The sequence below is a fragment of the Acanthochromis polyacanthus genome, chromosome 14, assembly GCF_021347895.1.
Source record: "Acanthochromis polyacanthus isolate Apoly-LR-REF ecotype Palm Island chromosome 14, KAUST_Apoly_ChrSc, whole genome shotgun sequence".
NCBI classification, from domain to species: domain Eukaryota; kingdom Metazoa; phylum Chordata; class Actinopteri; family Pomacentridae; genus Acanthochromis; species Acanthochromis polyacanthus.
The window spans coordinates 12287764-12307438 of record NC_067126.1 but is presented as its reverse complement, the minus strand read 5'-3'; the positions used below and the strand labels follow the sequence as shown (position 1 = coordinate 12307438).

The following is a 19675-nucleotide window of genomic DNA, read 5'->3' as shown; positions in this document are numbered from 1 at the left end:
TTTTTTTTTAGCTTTTGCCTATTTGAGTTACTAACCAAGAGTTAATTGTGTTTTTCCTACTCATCATTTATTTTTAAACTTTGTATCTTCTTTGCAGAAAGTATATAAGGCCAGCTATGAGAAGTCAAGGGGGTTCAGCATCAACTATTGTGATACACCCAAGTTTCAGATGGACTCCGTACTTAAAAAGTTCACTGACGTAAGAATCCTCTATGAGTTCAAAGACTTTACTTTATCCCGAACCAGAAGTTTTACAAAGTAATTATATGTTTCTTAATATTTTTAGGCACGCTACACAGAAAAGTATGACAATGAGGTGAAGGGCCACTACATCGGCAGCTATGAGGACCTCTATATGCTTCACTGCCAGAAAGTGGAGGAAATGAAGAATGAAGTAAATCCTTGTGCCTTTTTTCTTTCAATTTTCAAATCAATTTAATGAAGTAACAATTTTAATACACTTCACTGTATCTTTTCTCACATTTTTCATATTTTACCTTACAGCAATTATATAAAGCTGAGTATGACGACATAAAAACTAGATGCTTCTTCCCTCAAACAATTACGCCTGAATATGAAGCCACAAAGAAACTTCAGCAGTGTAATGATGTGAGTGCTCACAGTTAATAAAACACTTCTTTGCAAAAAGTAATAGATTCATATTAATTTCCTTTAGTGTACTTAAATGTATGACACATTCTTTTTCAATCTTCTGCTTTTCAGAAAGCTTACCGCCAACATCCAGACACGGTGAAATTTACGCAAGTGACGGATTCGCCTGTTATGGTTCAAGCCGCCATTAACGCCAAGCAGCTAAGTGACGTAAGTACCCCTTTAGGTCCTTCCTGGTGCTGACACAAAAGGCATTAAAATGAAAACTGACAGTTTTTATCATCAACAACCTACCAATATCTTTCTAATATGATGACAGTGATTCATTCAGTCATTTTTATTGACTATGTTGGCTGTTTTTTGACTGAAGTTGCTACATTCATGAGTTATGCTTTTGATCAAATTCTCCTGGATATGCAGATCACCTTTAAATGTGCCCAATCTTCCATGTTGCCCAGCTGTCTTTCTATGGGCACCATGGAAACTGGAGAGCCATTTCTCTGGAGTATAAATAGAAACAAGCATTCAGTTGGCCCAGAATAAACCCTGTGATCAGAGAGAGGCTGAGGAGGCAGGGAAAGGAACAGTGAATATCTCTAAAATAGAGTCTAACTAATGCACTACTGCCCTCCAGTGACAAAAAACCAAATAACACATCCCCTAGCACCTGTCTTAAAATGGCCAATGAAGGTAGAACTAAGTATTTTAAATAAAGCATTGTGTTTGCAGTTGAACTACAAGGCAAAGCACGAGGAAACCAAGTTCAAGTGTTATGTGCCGCCAGACTCTCCCTTCTTCATCCAGTCCAGAGTAAATGCTTTTAACCTCAGTGATGTAAGTAATTTCTATCGATCTCTACAATTCGATTCCTGTCAGCTTTACTATTGTATAAATCTTCACTTTCCTGATTTTTAAATGGTTTTCTCCTTGCAGAGCTGTTATAAGTATGATTGGGAGAAATCTAAAGCAAAAAAGTTTGAGGTCAGGGGCGATGCCATCTCAATCCTTGCTGCCCGTGCTCACACAAACATTGCCAGTGATGTAAGTGTGCTACAGTGTCAACCTTTTTTGTATTTTATGCATTATCTGTAAAATTCAAATGAGTTATAGTTCTTTTTATTAATCTTGTCTTTCATAATGTGTTAATCTGTACAGGTTAAATATAAAAAGGAGTATGAGAAGAACAAGGGACAGATGGTTGGAGCCCTGAGCATTAATGATGATCCCAAAATCTTGCACTCCGTTCATGTGGCCAAAATCCAGAGTGATGTAAGTCATTCATTCACCTAATGACAAAATCTGTTACATCTCCCTTAATTTAAATTTATTCTCATTCTTATAACTGAGAAAAGAGTGCACACTTGACCAATCTCTTACCTATTTCTCCACAGCGTGAATATAAAAAGGACTATGAAAAGATAAAGACCAAGTACCACACTCCACTGGATATGATGTCAGTCACCTTGGCCAAGAAATCCCAGGCCATTGCCAGCATGGCTAAGTACAGGAGCATCAACCCCAACTACTTCCTTCCGTACGATAGTATTCTGCTGCAACTGGCCAAGCAAGCCAACACCATACAGAGTAATGTGAGTACAGACAAACTTTATGCTGAAAATTGAGTTGCTGGTTTCAGTCAGAATGTAAAAACTTGTACTTGGATGCTTTTTAATGTGATTATGTATTCTCTGACAGTTTTTTGTCTTTTTTATTTGTTTTTACTTTTTGTTTGCCTTTCTTCTTCATAGAATGAGTACAAGTCTGACTACAACAACTTTACCAAGGGTACCCCGTGGGTCCCCTTTGGCTCCATGGAGGTGGAAAAGGCGAAGAAAGCTGGTGAGATCCTTAATGAGGTATGTCTCCAACAGACTTGCATTACTTTTCCTGTATATACACCTGTCTTTAAAACTGCATTCTTGACATTCAAAAACAATACATTTAATACTTGGAGGGATATTTTAAATAATGTGCACATCTACTTGTTTCCTTCAGAAAAAATACAGGCAACACCCGGACACCATCCCCTTCACTGCTATTGATGACCACCCCATCATGATGCAGGCCAAAGTCAATCAGCTTCAGAGGAGTGATGTGAGTCAACTGTTAATTCTGGAGAGAGCAATCCCTTAGTGCTTTTTCCAAGACAACGTTGAAGAAGATTTTTTTTTTAACTTTGATCAAAGTGCAGCACTTGTGATTTCTGTCCTCACAACCTTCTTTCCTTCTTTACAGCGGTTCTACAAGAGAGGTCTTGAGGAAATCCATCAGAAGTACTCTCTGCCTCCTGACGTCCCGGAGTTCATTCAGGCCAAGTGCAATGCCTACAACATCAGCAAGGTAGTGCATAAATACAGAGACTGACAGATTGCATGTTTTTAATTATGTAAACCAAAGCTCACTTTTGAAGCAGTAATTTTTGGTACATACATGAATGTGCTCGTAAATGTCTTGTTACATACAAATATACTGAATACGGCTGTGTATGTTATACATTGACATATCCTACAAAAACCTGTGTGTGTAAATATTTAATGACCTATGTCTTAATCAGTGTTCATACATTTTAATACAGTTATATTTGTAATCTATCATTTCAGAACTACTACAAGTATGCCTGGGAGGAGTTGATTGCTAAGGGATATGACTTGAAGCCCGATGCCATCTCTGTTGTTGCTGCCAAAGCAGCCAGACATGCTGCAAGTAATGTAAGTTTTTAGAAATGCTCTAACTACAATTTGACATGCCATGTTTGAAATGTACTGTACAATATTTTAGCTGCAAGTATTAACATTCTAAATAATTAGAGATGCTATATGCTCTTTAACTTCTAGGTCCAATATAAAAAGGCCTATGAGAAGGCCAGAGGCCACCATGTTGGTTTCCGCAGCCTCCAGGATGATCCTCTGCTGGTTCACTACATGGAGGTGGCTAAGATGCAGAGTGACAAGAACTACAAGAAGGACTACCACAAAGTCAAGCTGAAGTATCACTCCCCAGTGGATATGATGAGTTTAGCTCATGCTAAACATGCCTCTGCAGTGCAGACATTTGCTGGCTACAAGAAGCTCCACCATAATTACTGTCTTCTGCCTGACTCCATGGGTCTGGAACTTGCTCGCAGCATGAACTACAATTCCAGTGATGTATGTTTAAATTGTTCCCTTTTAGGAATATTTATGACACATTGGAAGCTAAGTACTTAATGGTTTATCTAAAAGATGTTTTTTGGTCTAGTAATGCTTCCTTGGTATCTATTATTTTCCAGTTCAACTATAAACTGGATTATGAGAGCTCAGTTAAGGGAACTGGCTGGGTTCCAATCGGTTCCCTGGAGGTGGAAAAAGCCAAGGCAGCAGCAGCAGCTATGGATGAGAAAAAATACAGACAGCACCCTGACACCCTTAAATTCACCAGTACCACTGACTCCATGAGCATGGAGCTGGCCAAGGCCAACGCCAAGATCATGAATGTGGTGAGCAGGAGGAAACAGAACAATTTCTTGATTTGTTCTGACATTTCTTTCATTATTTTGACCAATGAATTGTGTTAAAATAGACAAAAAATCTTTCTCTTCTTTGTGTTTTTACAGAAAGAGTACAAAGCCAGTGGAGAGAAATTCATGCACACCTACCATCTCCCTCCTGATGCCCCTGAACTGTTGCAAGCCAAATATAATGCTGTCAGCATCAGCCAGGTTAGTTGCAAATTCTTCAATAAAATTTTCCAGCCTTTGTGCACATAAAAACAAATACATAAATGGTATGGTTGCTATATTTGTAACATAACTGATGTTCCTTTATTTAGAATTATTATACTTATGCTCATCGTCAAGACCTGCTCAAAGGACATCATGTGAAGGAAGATGCTATTCCCATTGTTGCAGCCAAGTCTTCAAGAGACATTGCCAGTAATGTAAGTTATGCTAATTATATTAAACAAATGTTACAGAACTCAGTAATGCTATTCCTAATACATTTCTGTCATACAGTACAAGTACAAGCTGGCTTATGAGAAGGCCAAAGGCCACCATGTTGGCTTCCGCAGCCTCCAAGACGACCCTCTGCTGGTCCACTACATGGAGGTGGCTAAGATGCAGAGTGACAAGAACTACAAGAAGGACTACCACAAGGTCAAGCTGAAGTATCACTCCCCAGTGGATATGATGAGTGTGGTTCATGCCAAGCAGGCCTCTCGTGCTCAGACCATGGTTGGATACAGGAAGATCCCTCACAGCTTCTTCCTTCTACCGGACAACATGCACCTGCAGCTGTGTCGCACCATGATGGAGATTCAGAGTGATGTGTGTTTTCACTTTTCACTTTTATATTACTGTGTTGTAATGCTAGTATAATATATAGGACAATGTACATATCCTTTAAACACTTTTACAAGTTTGTTTTTCTCTGCATACCCATAGAATGTCTACAAGTCCGATTACTCCAACTACTGCAAAGGTCTTGGGTGGGTTCCTATTGGTTCTCTGGATGTTGAGAAAGCCAAAGCAGCCAAATCTGCACTAGATGAAAGAGGCTACCGCCAGCATCCCAGCAATTTCAAATTTACAAGCAAGACTGATGCCATGAACATGACTCTGGCTATGACCAACACAAAGCAGCTGGACCAAGTAGGAGTTCCTTCTTTCTATAGAAGATACAATGTTTTTTCCTCTCTCTTAACATATTTTGAATATTAATGTGTATCAGACCAAACATTCTTCTACATGTTCCCTTTTAAAAATTACTGTTCTTTTTTCTCCCCAATAGGCTGCCTACAAGGCCTCTGGTGAGAAGTTCATGCACACCTATAATCTGCCAGCTGACTCTCCAGAGTTCCTCCAGGCTAAATTCAATGCCCAGACGCTTAGCGAGGTTAGAGCACAGAAGATTTTATTGAATATCAAACATATGTAAACAGTGTTTAATCAGCCAAATAGCTAAGTCAACACACTCTGACTTGCCTGAAATTTCAAGTGTATATCAGCATCATCTGTGTACCAAACATTGTTCAAACATTTTTCTCTTTATTTGCAGAGTCACTACAAGCACAAGTGGTTAGAAGACATTGCCAAGGGATATGACATGAAGCCTGATGCTATTCCTATCTTGCACGCCAAGCAAGGCAGGCATATTGCCAGCAATGTATGTCATAAATGCATATAATGAATCTAACTTGCTTATAATGTATCCAGAACTTTTTTAATGTAACTGATTTCACATATCGTGTCCACATGACTATTTCTTATCTCTGTGTCTTTTAGGTGCAATATAAGAAAGACTATGAGAAGGCCAGAGGCCACCATGTTGGCTTCCGCAGCATCCAGGATGATCCTCTGCTGGTCCACTACATGGAGGTGGCTAAGATGCAGAGCGACAAGAACTACAAGAAGGACTACCACAAAGTCAAGCTGAAGTATCACTCACCAGTGGACATGATGAGTGTGGTCCACGCCAAACAGGCCTCTCGTGCTCAGACTTTTGCTGGTTACAGAAAGATCCCTCATAACTACCTGCTTCTTCCTGACAACATGCACCTGCAGCTGTGTCGAACCATGAATGTGCAGTCAAGTGATGTGAGTAGAAGTGACGGTTGAATTTATAAGCTGTTTGTTTTATGATCAAAACCATCCCTGAAGAGCAACCATGTTAATTCTATATAGTGTGCTTTATTTACATTCAGGGAAATGATGGTTATGTATCTTAATTTTCAGGCAAATGTATATCATAACCTCATTGTCTCGTTTTTTTTCAGTGTGATTACAAATCTGACTGGAACAACTTTGTCAGAGGTATTGGATGGGTCCCTATTGGCTCCCTTGCAGTTGAAACTGCTAAAGTTGGTGGTGACATTCAGAGTGAGAAGAAGTACCGCACTCATCCATCAAACTTCAAGTTCAGCAAACTGATGGACTCCATGGATGTGGTGTTGGCTACTGCCAACAACCAGATTATGAACAAGGTGCAGCATTTTCAATTGTATAGTACAGATATACAAAATCTAAACAGTAATGTTTTTCATAAGTGTCATGATTCATTTGTTTTTCTTGATTTCTTTATTACAGAAAGCGTACACTGCAGCGTGGGAAAAGGACAAACTGACCGTCCACGTTATGCCAGATTCTCCTGAGATTGTACTGGCCAAGGCTAATGCTCTAACCATGAGCAATGTAAGGCATTCAATTACGTTACTAAATTAAGATTTAATAAATCCACAGCTTATCCTGTCAGTGAATGCACATATATGGTAGATATTGTTTATACAGTGACCTTTTTGGAAATGTAATAACATGAAAATGCATGTTTTTCACAGAAACTTTACAAAGCCGGCGTTGTGGAGATGGCCAACAAAGGCTACAACCTCAAAGCAGATGCCATCTCTATTCAAGCTGCCAAGTCTGGTACCACTATTGCCAGTAACGTAAGTTGGAAACAAATCAATGGACCAACTCAAGAAGTTTATTTTCCACCATCCACCGTACATGGTTGACAAAATGTATTCGTGATTACAGTACAAGTACAAGCTGGCTTATGAGAAGGCCAGAGGCCACCATGTTGGCTTCCGCAGCCTTCAGGATGACCCCCTGCTGGTTCACTACATGGAGGTGGCTAAGATGCAGAGTGACAAGAACTACAAGAAGGACTACAACAAGTCCAAGCTAAAGTATCACACCCCAGTGGACATGATGAGTGTGATCCATGCCAAGCAGGCCTCTGCTGCTCAGACCATGACTGGATACAGGAAGATCCAGCACAGTTACGCTCTCCTCCCTGATGCTATGAACCTAGTGCTTGCTCGTACCGTGAACTCCCAGTCTAGTGATGTAAGTTTGAAATGTTAACATAGCTGTTGTAATACATTCAAAACAATTACATGCATTTCAAACATCAGATGACAAATATTAATCATTGTTTGCTTCTTTTCAGTGGGAATACAAGTCTGATTGGAATAACTTTGTCAGAGGTATTGGATGGGTCCCTATTGGTTCACTGGGAGTTGAGACTGCTAAAGTTGGTGGTCAAATTCTGAGTGACCATAAGTACCGCACCCATCCCTCTAACTTCAAGTTCAGCAAACTGATGGACTCCATGGACGTGACTTTGGCTACTGCCAACAACCAGATCATGAACAAGGTGCAACCTTTTAACTGTAGTCTGAAATGCAGGGTCACAAATCTTTTGCTAACAATATTATTCATACCTATCATCATTTATTTGTTTTTTTTATGTCTTCATTTATAGAAAGCGTACACTGCAGCATGGGAAAAGGACAAACTGACCGTCCATGTCATGCCAGATTCTCCCGAGATCGTCCTTGCTAAGGCTAATGCTATCAACATGAGCAATGTAAGAGGAATCCATGAAACTGACAGCTAAAACTGTACTTTGATAATGATGATCAATTTGTGAATGTAAATAAAGTTTTTTTTCATCCCACATCTTATTTAATTATATAATTTACAGAAACTTTACAAAGCTGGTGTTGTTGAGATGGCTAATAAGGGCTACAACCTCAAAGCAGATGCCATCCCCATTCTGGCTGCCAAGTCCGGTACCACCATTGCCAGTAATGTAAGTCATAAAAAAAAGTTCCCTTTTTGCTAAATATCAAATTGAATAAGAGAATAGACTCTGTGAATGACTAAATATGGGTTTGCTGTCACAGTACAAGTACAAGTTGGCTTATGAGAAGGCCAGAGGCCACCATGTTGGCTTCCGTAGCATCCAGGATGATCCTCTGCTGGTCCACTACATGGAGGTGGCTAAGTTGCAGAGCGACAAGAACTACAAGAAGGACTACCACAAGTCTAAGCTGAAGTATCACTCCCCAGTGGACATGATGAGTGTGGTTCATGCCAAGCAGGCCTCTCGTGCTCAGACCATGACTGGATACAAGCAGATCATCTCCCACTACACCGTGATGCCTGATGCCATGAATCTGGAACTGGCTCGTAACATGCAGTTCATTGCCAGTGATGTATGTTGAAAATACCAAAATTTCACACTAATGTTGCCATTATTCCATGTAACTTTGTGGCGCTGGTAAAAATTTTGATATTCTCCCTTAGAACCAGTACAAGAGTGAGTATGATCACTACTTTAAAGGAATTGGATGGGTTCCTATTGGATCGCTGGATGTAGAGAAAGCAAAAATGGCTGGACAGGCCTTGAATGAAAAACAATACCGTCAACATCCTAGCAACTTTAAATTCACCAAAGACATGAACTCTATGGACCTGGTGCTCGCCACTACCAACAACCAGATTATGGATAAGGTACTGGATGGGACTTGTCACCAATTTGACAGACATTGTGACAGATATTATTTGTTTTAGTTATGGCGGTAACATCCAACCAACAACTACGTTTTGGTTTTTTAGAAATCCTACCTGAAAAACTGGGAAAAAGACAAGACTACTATCCACATCATGCCTGATGCAATGGACATTGTTCTGGCCAGAGGAAACAAGAAAATCTACAGTGAGGTACAGTGTAATGCTTTAATTTTAATGCACAGATGTTTTTCCAATCAGGAATAGGGTAAGTTGTTGTATTTGTTTGAAAGTAGTAAAACTCTACATTCTCTCCCTCTTCAGAAACAGTACAAATTGGATAATGAGCTGTCCAAGAAGAAGGGTCACAATCTTCGTGGTGACGCCATTCCAGTCCAGGCTGCTAAAGCCTCTACTGCCATTGCTAGTGATGTAAGTGTATATTTCTATATTGGATCACCTTCTGTAGACATCTTATCCTATGTTTTGTCCCCTCATCACAGGTTGGTGATCAAAACTCTCACTAGTACCTTCCTTAGTTCAACAATATTCATAGTGATGTTATTGCTTTCCTGAAACCATAATATTCTGAGACGTTGTTATGTGCTTAATTTGTAGTTCAAGTACAAAACAGGATACCGTAAGCAGGTCGGCCACCACATTGGTGCTCGTAGCATCCAGGACGATCCTCTGCTCATGCTGGCTCTGAACTCAGCCAAGATTGCCAGTGATGCTCTGTACAAGAAGGACTTCAACAAATCAAAGACCAAGTTCCACCTTCCAGTGGACATGATGGCCTTTGAGCTGGCCAAGAAAAACCAGATTCAGGTCAACCACGCCAACTACATCACCCGTCTGCACAATTGGACTTGTCTGCCAGACTCCAATGATGTGGTCCAAGCCAGACATGCATATGACCTGCAGAGTGATGTGAGTATAAATCTTTGTATTGATAATTAATCTTGTTTTTCTTATTAAGAATTTCTGTTTTTAAGGTTTTGGAAGATATTACACCATAATAAACCATTTTTGTTTTGTCTAGGCTGTTTACAAGGAGGAGCTGAAGGTGCTGCAGGGCATTGGATGGGTGCCTATAGGTTCACTGGATGTTGAGAAGGTGAAGAAAGCTGGTGAGATCCTGAGTGACAACAAGTATCGGCAACACCCAAGCAACTTCAAGTTCAAAAGCACTACTGAGGACATGCCTATGGTGTTAGCGAAGGCCAATGCCCAGGTTATGAACAAGGTAAGAAATCATCATTTCATCAGTTGTCTGTGTAAAGAACAACCTTGGTTTGTGTGCCTGCTTAAAGAAACAAGAACTGAAAATGACCCCGTTGTGACTGCTACAGACCTGGGGCCTCATTTATAAATCATTGCGTAGGATCCATACTAAAGTTTGCGTACGCCGAAAATACGAAAAGGGCGTATGCCCCTCGCCCCTGATTTATAAAACTTTGCGTAAGCACAGCTGCATGCAATTTCTTGATAAATCACACACCAGCTGGAAGATTGCACAGGTGGATCCACCTCACATTCCGCCCACAACACACCCACATTTTACCATGAATGGTCAATGCAAAGTAACTCATGAATGTATCTGTATATAAATAAGCTGCGGGATCCACGGCATTTCACGCAGCGCCGGCCGGCAGTCTTTTCACTGCTGTGCGTCAGGATGAATGAATCATGTGTGACCCAGGCCACCCTGCCACTAAATTTGTTATGATCATGTCCGATGTACAAATAATTTGCACACTGATTGAATGTGCATTTTTTCGGTTCACATAGAGAAATTCATCTTCACTCGGGAGTTGTGGTGTGAAGCATGTGTGCCTGCGTGCCTGTACAGGGCTGATTAATGGTTGGACGCTCATCCCATTCGGCCGCATATAAATAAACAAAATTCTTTACTTTTTTTTTTTGCCTTTTTACTGTGATAGTTGCAGTGAAGAGTGACAGGAAATGGGGAGAAGAGTCTGGGGAAGACATGCATAAAAGTGCCGCGGGCAGGAACCGAACCCGAGCCACTGCGTCAGAGACCACCCCTACAAATGGATGAGCCATACAGGCGCCGGGTGATCAGTAAACAAAATTATTTAATAAAGATCACCGCACCGGCCCCAGATACCGGCCCTTCGGTCAAACGACCGAATGAAATAACGTTCAATCCGCTCCTGTTAATATATGAACATAGTTCTGCAAATACAGTCGTCGGCCGAATGACGCACTATATGAACATCTACAACAATGAGGGTTTATGATTATCCGGCTCTACAAGTCTAATATGTGATAACAATAAAAGTTTGAGATCAATCTGGTTTCAATTCGCCACTTCATCCTCCGGCACTGCCGTTCCCTCTGTCTCCAAAATGTGCTTAAGCAAGCATCAAAGTTGGCGCACCGGTGCGCACATTCTCACGCCAAGTTTTTTTTAGAAATCACAATGAACACAGCGTACGCCACTTTCTACGCAAAGTGTGTGATTTACGCCTTGTTTTGTGCGTAAAGAAGCATCAAGAATCAAGGTTGGTGCGCCGGTGCGCACATTCTCACGCCAAGTTTGTTTTTATAAATCACAACCTTTGCGTAGAAAGTGGCGTACGCCACTTTCTAGCCCTGTTTTGTGCGTACGCAAGCTTTATAAATGAGGCCCCTGGGCTTTTTGTACTGTTTAGTTTTAATTTGTTCAATACAACTGCGATGCTAACTGCACATTTACAAAAACTGAGATAAAATGCAAAACCTCCGCTGCTTGATCATATTCAGTAATATAAATCATATACTGCAGTTATATAATCAGTAGAAATATTAATTTAAGATCAGAATTGGTTTAATTATAAATGGAAGTCAATGAAACCCTCTACATATTTAACTTTTATGGCAACTTAATTTAAAAAAATTAACTTCACAGAAAACTTACATAGATGCCTGGGAGAAAGACAAGACTACCATCCATGTCATGCCCGATGCCATGGAAATTTTGCTGGCCAAAGCAAACAAAGTCAACTACAGTGTGGTGAGTCTTTGTCCTCAAAAGGTTGTTGCCACAGCCTTTTACACAGCATACTTTATAACACATTTTATGTAAGATGCTTAAAGTTTTATTTCCCTTTTTTGCAGAAAGCGTACAAACAGGCAAATGAAGAGGCTAAGAAGAAGGGATACGACCTGCGTAACGATGCCATTTCCATAATTGCAGCAAGAGCCTCCAGGGATATCGCCAGTGATGTAAAACAGTATTTTTGTACTCTTTGCAATTATCATTAATAAAATTTATATAAAATTATCCTATATACCGAAACTGATTAGAACTAAATCTAAAAACAATATTCAGAATGATATTATTGCTTTCCCGTAACCATAATATTCTGATCAGTTGTTTTGTGCTTAATTTGTAGTTCAAGTACAAGACAGGTTACCGTAAGCAGGTCGGCCACCACATTGGCGCTCGCAGCATCCAGGACGATCCTCTGCTCATGCTGGCTTTGAACTCAGCCAAGATTGCCAGTGATGCTCTGTACAAGAAGGACTTCAACCAGTCCAAGACCAAGTTCCACCTGCCAGTGGACATGCTGGCCTTTGAGCTGGCCAAGAAGAACCAGATTCAGGTCAACCACGCCAACTACATCACCCGTCTGCACAATTGGACTTGTCTGCCAGACTCCAATGATGTGGTCCAGGCCAGACATGCATATGACCTGCAGAGTGATGTGAGTATATATTTTTTGAAATTCTAGAAATTTAAAGCTACACATTGTGCCAGTGACTGGCTGACTTTATCAAGAATAAACCATTTTTGTTTTGTCCAGGCTGTTTACAAGGAGGAGCTGAAGGTGCTACAGGGCATTGGATGGGTGCCTATAGGTTCATTGGATGTTGAGAAGGTGAAGAAAGCTGGTGAGATCCTGAGTGACAACAAGTATCGGCAACACCCAAGCAACTTCAAGTTCAAAAGCACTACTGAGGACATGCCTATGGTGTTAGCGAAGGCCAATGCCCAGGTTATGAACAAGGTAGGAGTTCGTCAGTTCTCAAAGTGCTGTTGGGTTTGACTAATACAAAATTTGTAACCGAACTCCCATGTTGTTGGTTTTTGGTGCTTACAGAAAGCTTACGTTGAAGCCTGGGACAATGAGAAATCAAAGATCCACATCATGCCTGATGCTATGGATGTCCTTCTGGCCAAAGCAAACAATGTCAACTACAGCTTGGTGAGAATTATGACATTCATAATGTTTAGGCAACTCTTGTATTTGGATAATGGTTGATTAGAGCTAAATGGTATGTTATTATTTGATATGTTATGTATTGCTACAAGGATATTTATTATTATTTCGACGCATATGTCAGGGAATGACCAGCGTTTATAACATCATATAAAATAATCAAAGTATTCAGTGAAGTGAGCTCTGCCACACTACATAGAACAAACTCTTAATGTGTAACACAAGAACCTCAAAAATCTTTTATATCTTTTGTTTTTAGTATCTTTTACTTTGAATCATGAATTTAGATAACTTAATTTGTTGTGATATAACAATAACATCAAACTTTATGTCAAAAAAATTATTCCATAAGGTTTACATATTTAACATCTATGTAATGTGTGTTATCATTTTCAGAAAAAGTACAAGCAGGCAAATGAAGATGCCAAGAAGAAGGGCTACGATCTCCGTAATGATGCCATTTCCATCATTGCAGCCAGGGCCTCCAGGGACATTGCCAGTGATGTAAATTGCTGGATTTCATCACTTACAAGCAGTTTCTACGAGTTTTTTAACGTACATGTAAAGAAGACATTTTAACTTGATGTTTTTTTGTTTCCTCTCTCAGTTCAAGTACAAAACAGGATACCGTAAGCAGGTCGGCCACCACATTGGTGCTCGTAGCATCCAGGACGATCCTCTGCTCATGCTGGCTTTGAACTCAGCCAAGATTGCTAGTGATGCTCTGTACAAGAAGGACTTCAACAAATCAAAGACCAGGTTCCACCTGCCAGTGGACATGCTGAGTCTTGAACTGGCCAAGAAATGCCAGATTCAGGTCAACCACGCCAACTACATCACCCGGCTGCACCAATGGACTTGTCTGCCAGACTCCAATGATGTGGTCCAGGCCAGAGTTGCATATGACCTGCAGAGTGATGTGAGTATGAATCCTGATATTAATAATATGGATTGTTTACCTGTTTTGATAAATGTGTATGTTTGAAGATGTGGAAGATAATTTGAATGTTAACCTTTTATTTTGTTTGTGTCCAGGCTGTTTACAAAGAGGAGCTGAAGGTGCTGCAGGGCATTGGATGGGTGCCTATAGGTTCATTGGATGTTGAGAAGGTGAAGAAAGCTGGTGAGATCCTGAGTGACAACAAGTATCGTCAGCACCCAAGCAACTTCAAGTTCAAAAGCACTACTGAGGACATGCCTATGGTGTTAGCGAAGGCCAATGCCCAGGTTATGAACAAGGTAAGAAATCATATTCAAAGAACTGTATTGACAGCATATGGACATCATATAAAAATCATTTTGTTATAAAAGACATACTCAGGTGATAATGTAAGTAAATTCTCATATTGTTGGTTTCTGTGCCTGCAGAAATCTTACATTGAAGCCTGGGACAATGAGAAAACAAAGATCCACATCATGCCTGATGCTATGGATGTTCTTCTGGCCAAAGCAAACAATGTCAACTACAGCTTGGTATGTGACAAATTAACAGATGTGTACAAATGTATGCATTTATTTCAATTGTAAATCCATATACTTCATGTATGGACATGATTGTGATTGTGTTTACAGAAAGCATACAAACAGGCAAATGAAGATGCCAAGAAGAAGGGCTATGATCTCCGTAATGATGCCATTTCCATCATTGCAGCCAGGGCCTCCAGGGACATTGCCAGTGATGTAAGTCATGTTGGCTATTGTAACTGAAATGTGACATTCAGTTGTAATATATTTTATTTTGTACCACACAGAGGGATTTTAGGTTTCAATTTACCATTTGGCATTCTCTCTCTTTTTTTCCTTTTTAGACAGATGTCTTGTGTACTGTAGGCAATAAATTATTATCATCAAAACCAAACAAAACAATCCATTTTCATTTTTTTGTCCAATGTAGTGTGTGTGTGTGTAACTGCTACCAATGATATTATTTAATGTTTCTTCTAGTTCAAGTACAAGACAGGATACCGTAAGCAGGTCGGCCATCACATTGGTGCTCGTAGCGTCCAGGACGATCCTCTGCTAATGTTGGCTCTGAACTCAGCCAAGATTGCCAGTGATGCTCTGTACAAGAAGGACTTCAACAAGTCCAAGACCAAGTTCCACCTTCCAGTGGACATGATGGCCTTTGAGCTGGCCAAAAAGAACCAGATTCAGGTCAACCACGCCAACTACATCACCCGACTGCACAACTGGACTTGTCTGCCAGACTCCAATGATGTGGTCCAGGCCAGACATGCATATGACCTGCAGAGTGATGTGAGTGCTTCTTTAATGTTAGTTTTTATATGTTCCTGCAGCAAAGTATTTATCAGAATTTAAAATATATGCTACTGTGCTTCACAGGCTGTCTACAAAGCTGACCTGAAGTGGCTCCAGGGCCTGGGCTGGGTCCCCATTGGCTCACTTGATGTAGAAAAAACCAAGAAGGCCGGAGAGATTTTGAGTGATATGAAATACCGCCAGCACCCCAGCACTGTTCCATTCACTAGCCCCATCGATGCCATGAATATTGTGCTGGCAAAGAATAATGCTCAGACCATGAACAAGGTAGAATTGATCATTATTGTGCTTTGCAAACCCATGTCACTGTGGTCATCTGTTTAGTCAATAGCATCAATTAACGTTGTGATTGTTTTGCTCGGTTGCAGCGTCTCTATATTGAGGCATGGGAGAAGGACAAGACCCAGCTCCATATTAAACCCGACACTCCTGAGATCGTCCTCTCGCAGCAAAATGCGATCAACATGAGCAGGGTTAGTGTACTTACTTTTCCAAATGATCAGAAGGTGAAGCTTGCTTTCTTTAACATATGATCTTAGCCATATCTATGTCAGCAAAACAGGTTCTTGTCTTGTGGGATAACAATCTTTTGGCTGTTTACAGTAATTTCCATAGAATTTCAAGACTCTCTTTGTCAGTTGTGTTTGTTTATGAACCACATTAAGAAATCATTCAGACTGCGTTGCTTTAAAATACAAGCCAAGTGATTGTAGTCCTTACTAAAGGCCTTACTGGCAGGCTATACAGCAGTTAAAATGACAGTAGATTTCTATTTGTCATTACAGTTAAAGTATTCAGACATGTCTCATTTTCTAGAAACTATACAGACAAGGTTTTGAGGAGACCATCAGCAAAGGCTATTTCCTACCTTCAGATGCAATCTCTGTGAAGAGTGCTAAGGCCTCCAGGGACATCGTCAGTGATGTGAGTGACCCATGCTGCACCATTTTTCTGCTGATATGATCACTGCCATGATGTGAGTGGTGTTGTAGTTGTAACATTGAACATTTTCTGCTTATTTCATTAGTATAAGTACAAGACAGGATACCGTAAGCAGGTCGGCCACCACATTGGTGCTCGCAGCGTCCAGGATGATCCTCTCATCATGCTGGCTCTGAACTCAGCCAAGATTGCCAGTGATGCTCTGTACAAGAAGGACTTCAACAAGTCCAAGACCAAGTTCCACCTTCCAGTGGACATGCTGAGTCTTGAGCTGGCCAAGAAATGCCAGATTCAGGTCAACCACGCCAACTACATCACCCGGCTGCACCAATGGACTTGTCTGCCAGACTCCAATGATGTGGTCCAGGCCAGGAAAGCCTATGACCTTCAGAGTGATGTGAGTTCTTTTGTAATATGTCCTGTTTATAATGCCATAGGAAGGTGCGTATGTATTTTGATGTGGCATGTATGTGCTTTTCCCACTAGGCCGTGTATAAAGCTGACTTGGATGAGATTGTCGGTGTAGGATGGGTCCCCATAGGTTCGCTTGATGTGGTAAAAGCCAAGAATGCTTCGAAAATTCTCAGCGATCGTCTCTATAAGCAGAAACCAGACACTCTGAAGTATACGACTGATATGACTTCCATGCCTATGGTCTTAGCCAAATCAAATGCTGAGATCATCAACAAGGTAAAGAACATAATATGCCTCTTAATTTTTTGCTCATCTCTCCAATCTTTCCTGTTTATTTAATTTTCCCTTTTTTTCCCTTGTTTCTTACGACAGAAAAACTACATTGCTGCTTGGGAAGCTGATAAAATCAAGACTCATGTGACCCCTGACCTGCCCGAGCTGTTGCTTTCCAAAGCTAATGCGTATAATATCAGCATTGTATGTTTGGTATTTTTTTTTAAACTTCAAATAGTTTTCTGTATTCCTATTTTATTTTATAAATCACCTATTTTCTTTTTTTCCCAGAAACAATACAGGGAAGAGGTTGAGAAGATCTTCAGAAAGGGTTACGATCTTAAGGCCGATGCCGTCTCTGTTGTTGCTGCCAAGCATGCAAGAAACATAATCAGTGATGTATGTAACATATAACTAAATATTTTTCTCTCTTATATCCAGAGTTACTATAGGTTTATCACTGTACACGTGAAGAAGACATTTTATGAACATTGTTTTTCTGTTTTCTCCCCCAGTACAAATATAAGACAGGATATCGTAAGCAGGTTGGTCACCACATTGGAGCCCTCAGTGTCAATGATGACCCTCTGATTGTGTTGGCTCTGAATTCAGCCAAGATTGCTAGTGATGCTTTGTACAAGAAGGACTTCAACAAGTCCAAGACCAAGTTCCACCTTCCAGTGGACATGCTGAACCTTGAGCTGGCCAAGAAATGCCAGATCCAAGTCAATGATTTCAACTACAGAACTCATCTGCACAACTGGACCTGTCTGCCGGACTCCAACGATGTGGTGCAAGCCAGAAAGGCATATGACCTGCAGAGTGATGTAAGTATTAAGAATTTCTCTTAACATGTTTGCTTAACACTGCGTTTGTATGTTTTTCTTCTAAGAACTAAATGTGACTCCTGTTTTCCATCTCTTTGTAGGCTGTGTACAAGGCTGACATGGAATGGGTCAAAGGAATGGGATGGGTGCCAATTGGTTCGCTTGACGTGGAGAAAGCCAAGAAAGCAGCGGAGATTCTGAGTGAGCGGAAGTACCGTCAGCATCCCAGCAAGTTCAAGTTCACTGCCAAGACAAGTGACATGCCATATGCCCTCGCTCAGGCCAATGCCCAGATCATGGACAAGGTACAGATAGTACATCTTATTGTACCAAACTTCTGGCAAAACACAACTTAAAAAGCTCATTTTGTTTTAAAATGATGTTCCAAGACTCATATAAAGTTCCTTATCAATAAATTAAATAATGTTAATCTTCTCTTTACAGAAAGCATACATTTCTGCCTGGGAGAAGGATAAGGTCAACCTCCACATCATGCCTGATACCCCAGAGATTCTCCTGGCCCAGCAGAATAAACTCAACACCAGTCTGGTAGTGCACTGTTAATAAGTACATTGTCCTGTCAGTCATTGTTACTCCTCCTTAATAAATTCTCCTTTGAAGAGAACTGTCTCCATACTGTGGGTACTCTTTTTTGGGTTATGGTCTGTAGCATTTTTTTTTTTGTAGATGACATGCTAACAATATCACTCTTGTTTCCCTAGAAATATTATCGTGAAGGTTTTGTGGACACCATCAACAAGGGCTATTTCCTTCCCAAAGATGCAATTTCTGTTTTGTCAGCCAAGGCCTCCAGAGACATCGTCAGTGATGTAAGTTTGTGTCCAGCCTTTCAACATTTTCAAATTTCCTTCACTGTTTACTTTGCAAGCTGAATTCCTTTGATCATTTTGCTCATTTGTTGGAAAGATGTAGTATTATTAAGCTAACTGAAATATCTCTATCCCAATTTTCAGTACAAATACAAGGCAGGTTTCCGCAAGCAATGTGGCCATCACATCGGTGCCCTCAGTGTCAATGATGACCCACTAATCATGCTGGCTGCTAATGCAGCCAAGATCTCCAGCGACAACATCTACAAGAAGGACTTCAACAAGACCAAGACCAAGTACAACCTACCAGTAGACATGCTGACAATTGAACTGGCCAAGAAATGCCAGCAGCAAGTGAATGACTTCAACTACAGGACTCACTTGCACCAATGGACGTGCCTGCCAGACTCCAGTGATGTGGTTCAGGCTAGAAAGGTGTACGACTTGCAGAGTGATGTAAGTACACGTGAAGTTTACTGGCTGAAGTAAGGGAAAGTCTTTTTGAAGCTTCTTGTTCTCTTCTGGGTCTTACTGGTAAAACAGGCTTCATGCAATTTATATGTATAGATCACTCCCAACATTCTGAACCTACATCTGTGAATGCACCTTAATAGAGCTATCTTAATCCAAATTAAGACATCTTGCTGTCAGACAAATCCAAAACTACAAGAACAAGGACTGTATTTAATGGGGTTAAAACTGATGTATGCATTTTCAGGCTGTGTACAAAGCTGATCTGGAGTGGCTGAAGGGATGCGGCTGGTCACCTCATGACTCTGTGGATGTCGTCAAAGCTAAAAATGCCATGACCATTCTCAATGATAGGCTCTACCGCCAGCACCCGAGCACTGTCAAGTTCACCAGCGTTGTCGACCTACCGGCTATTGTTTTGTCCAAGCAGAATGCTGAAAACATCAGTGATGTGAGTAATAACTAAACTGTGAATTCTTTCCATTGGTAAATTAACATTAAATGTGTTGTACAGATATCAGTGCTACT

General features: G+C 40.6%; 1 protein-coding gene across 2 annotated transcripts in view; it reads left to right on the top strand.

Moving 5' to 3' along the window:
- neb (nebulin) overlaps positions 1-19675 on the top strand; it is a 71010-nt gene that overhangs the window by 17257 nt on the left and 34078 nt on the right. For both annotated transcript variants that reach the window (XM_051958882.1, XM_051958883.1), the window contains exons 13-70: positions 98-199; positions 287-394; positions 505-609; positions 724-822; positions 1342-1446; positions 1546-1653; positions 1768-1881; positions 2004-2201; positions 2361-2468; positions 2608-2706; positions 2848-2952; positions 3213-3320; positions 3447-3758; positions 3881-4087; positions 4205-4309; positions 4420-4527; positions 4604-4915; positions 5033-5239; positions 5379-5483; positions 5646-5753; positions 5873-6184; positions 6364-6570; positions 6674-6778; positions 6922-7029; positions 7121-7432; positions 7536-7742; positions 7851-7955; positions 8073-8180; positions 8275-8586; positions 8678-8884; positions 8990-9094; positions 9206-9313; positions 9500-9811; positions 9924-10127; positions 11796-11900; positions 12005-12112; positions 12283-12594; positions 12694-12897; positions 12991-13095; positions 13507-13614; positions 13718-14029; positions 14146-14349; positions 14479-14583; positions 14683-14790; positions 15055-15366; positions 15454-15657; positions 15759-15863; positions 16207-16314; positions 16418-16729; positions 16819-17022; positions 17119-17223; positions 17311-17418; positions 17535-17846; positions 17948-18151; positions 18291-18395; positions 18569-18676; positions 18821-19132; positions 19395-19598. In XM_051958882.1, the coding sequence (XP_051814842.1) occupies positions 98-199; positions 287-394; positions 505-609; positions 724-822; positions 1342-1446; positions 1546-1653; positions 1768-1881; positions 2004-2201; positions 2361-2468; positions 2608-2706; positions 2848-2952; positions 3213-3320; positions 3447-3758; positions 3881-4087; positions 4205-4309; positions 4420-4527; positions 4604-4915; positions 5033-5239; positions 5379-5483; positions 5646-5753; positions 5873-6184; positions 6364-6570; positions 6674-6778; positions 6922-7029; positions 7121-7432; positions 7536-7742; positions 7851-7955; positions 8073-8180; positions 8275-8586; positions 8678-8884; positions 8990-9094; positions 9206-9313; positions 9500-9811; positions 9924-10127; positions 11796-11900; positions 12005-12112; positions 12283-12594; positions 12694-12897; positions 12991-13095; positions 13507-13614; positions 13718-14029; positions 14146-14349; positions 14479-14583; positions 14683-14790; positions 15055-15366; positions 15454-15657; positions 15759-15863; positions 16207-16314; positions 16418-16729; positions 16819-17022; positions 17119-17223; positions 17311-17418; positions 17535-17846; positions 17948-18151; positions 18291-18395; positions 18569-18676; positions 18821-19132; positions 19395-19598 (9909 nt within the window). The remainder of the gene's footprint in view (positions 1-97; positions 200-286; positions 395-504; positions 610-723; positions 823-1341; positions 1447-1545; positions 1654-1767; positions 1882-2003; positions 2202-2360; positions 2469-2607; positions 2707-2847; positions 2953-3212; positions 3321-3446; positions 3759-3880; positions 4088-4204; positions 4310-4419; positions 4528-4603; positions 4916-5032; positions 5240-5378; positions 5484-5645; positions 5754-5872; positions 6185-6363; positions 6571-6673; positions 6779-6921; positions 7030-7120; positions 7433-7535; positions 7743-7850; positions 7956-8072; positions 8181-8274; positions 8587-8677; positions 8885-8989; positions 9095-9205; positions 9314-9499; positions 9812-9923; positions 10128-11795; positions 11901-12004; positions 12113-12282; positions 12595-12693; positions 12898-12990; positions 13096-13506; positions 13615-13717; positions 14030-14145; positions 14350-14478; positions 14584-14682; positions 14791-15054; positions 15367-15453; positions 15658-15758; positions 15864-16206; positions 16315-16417; positions 16730-16818; positions 17023-17118; positions 17224-17310; positions 17419-17534; positions 17847-17947; positions 18152-18290; positions 18396-18568; positions 18677-18820; positions 19133-19394; positions 19599-19675) is intronic.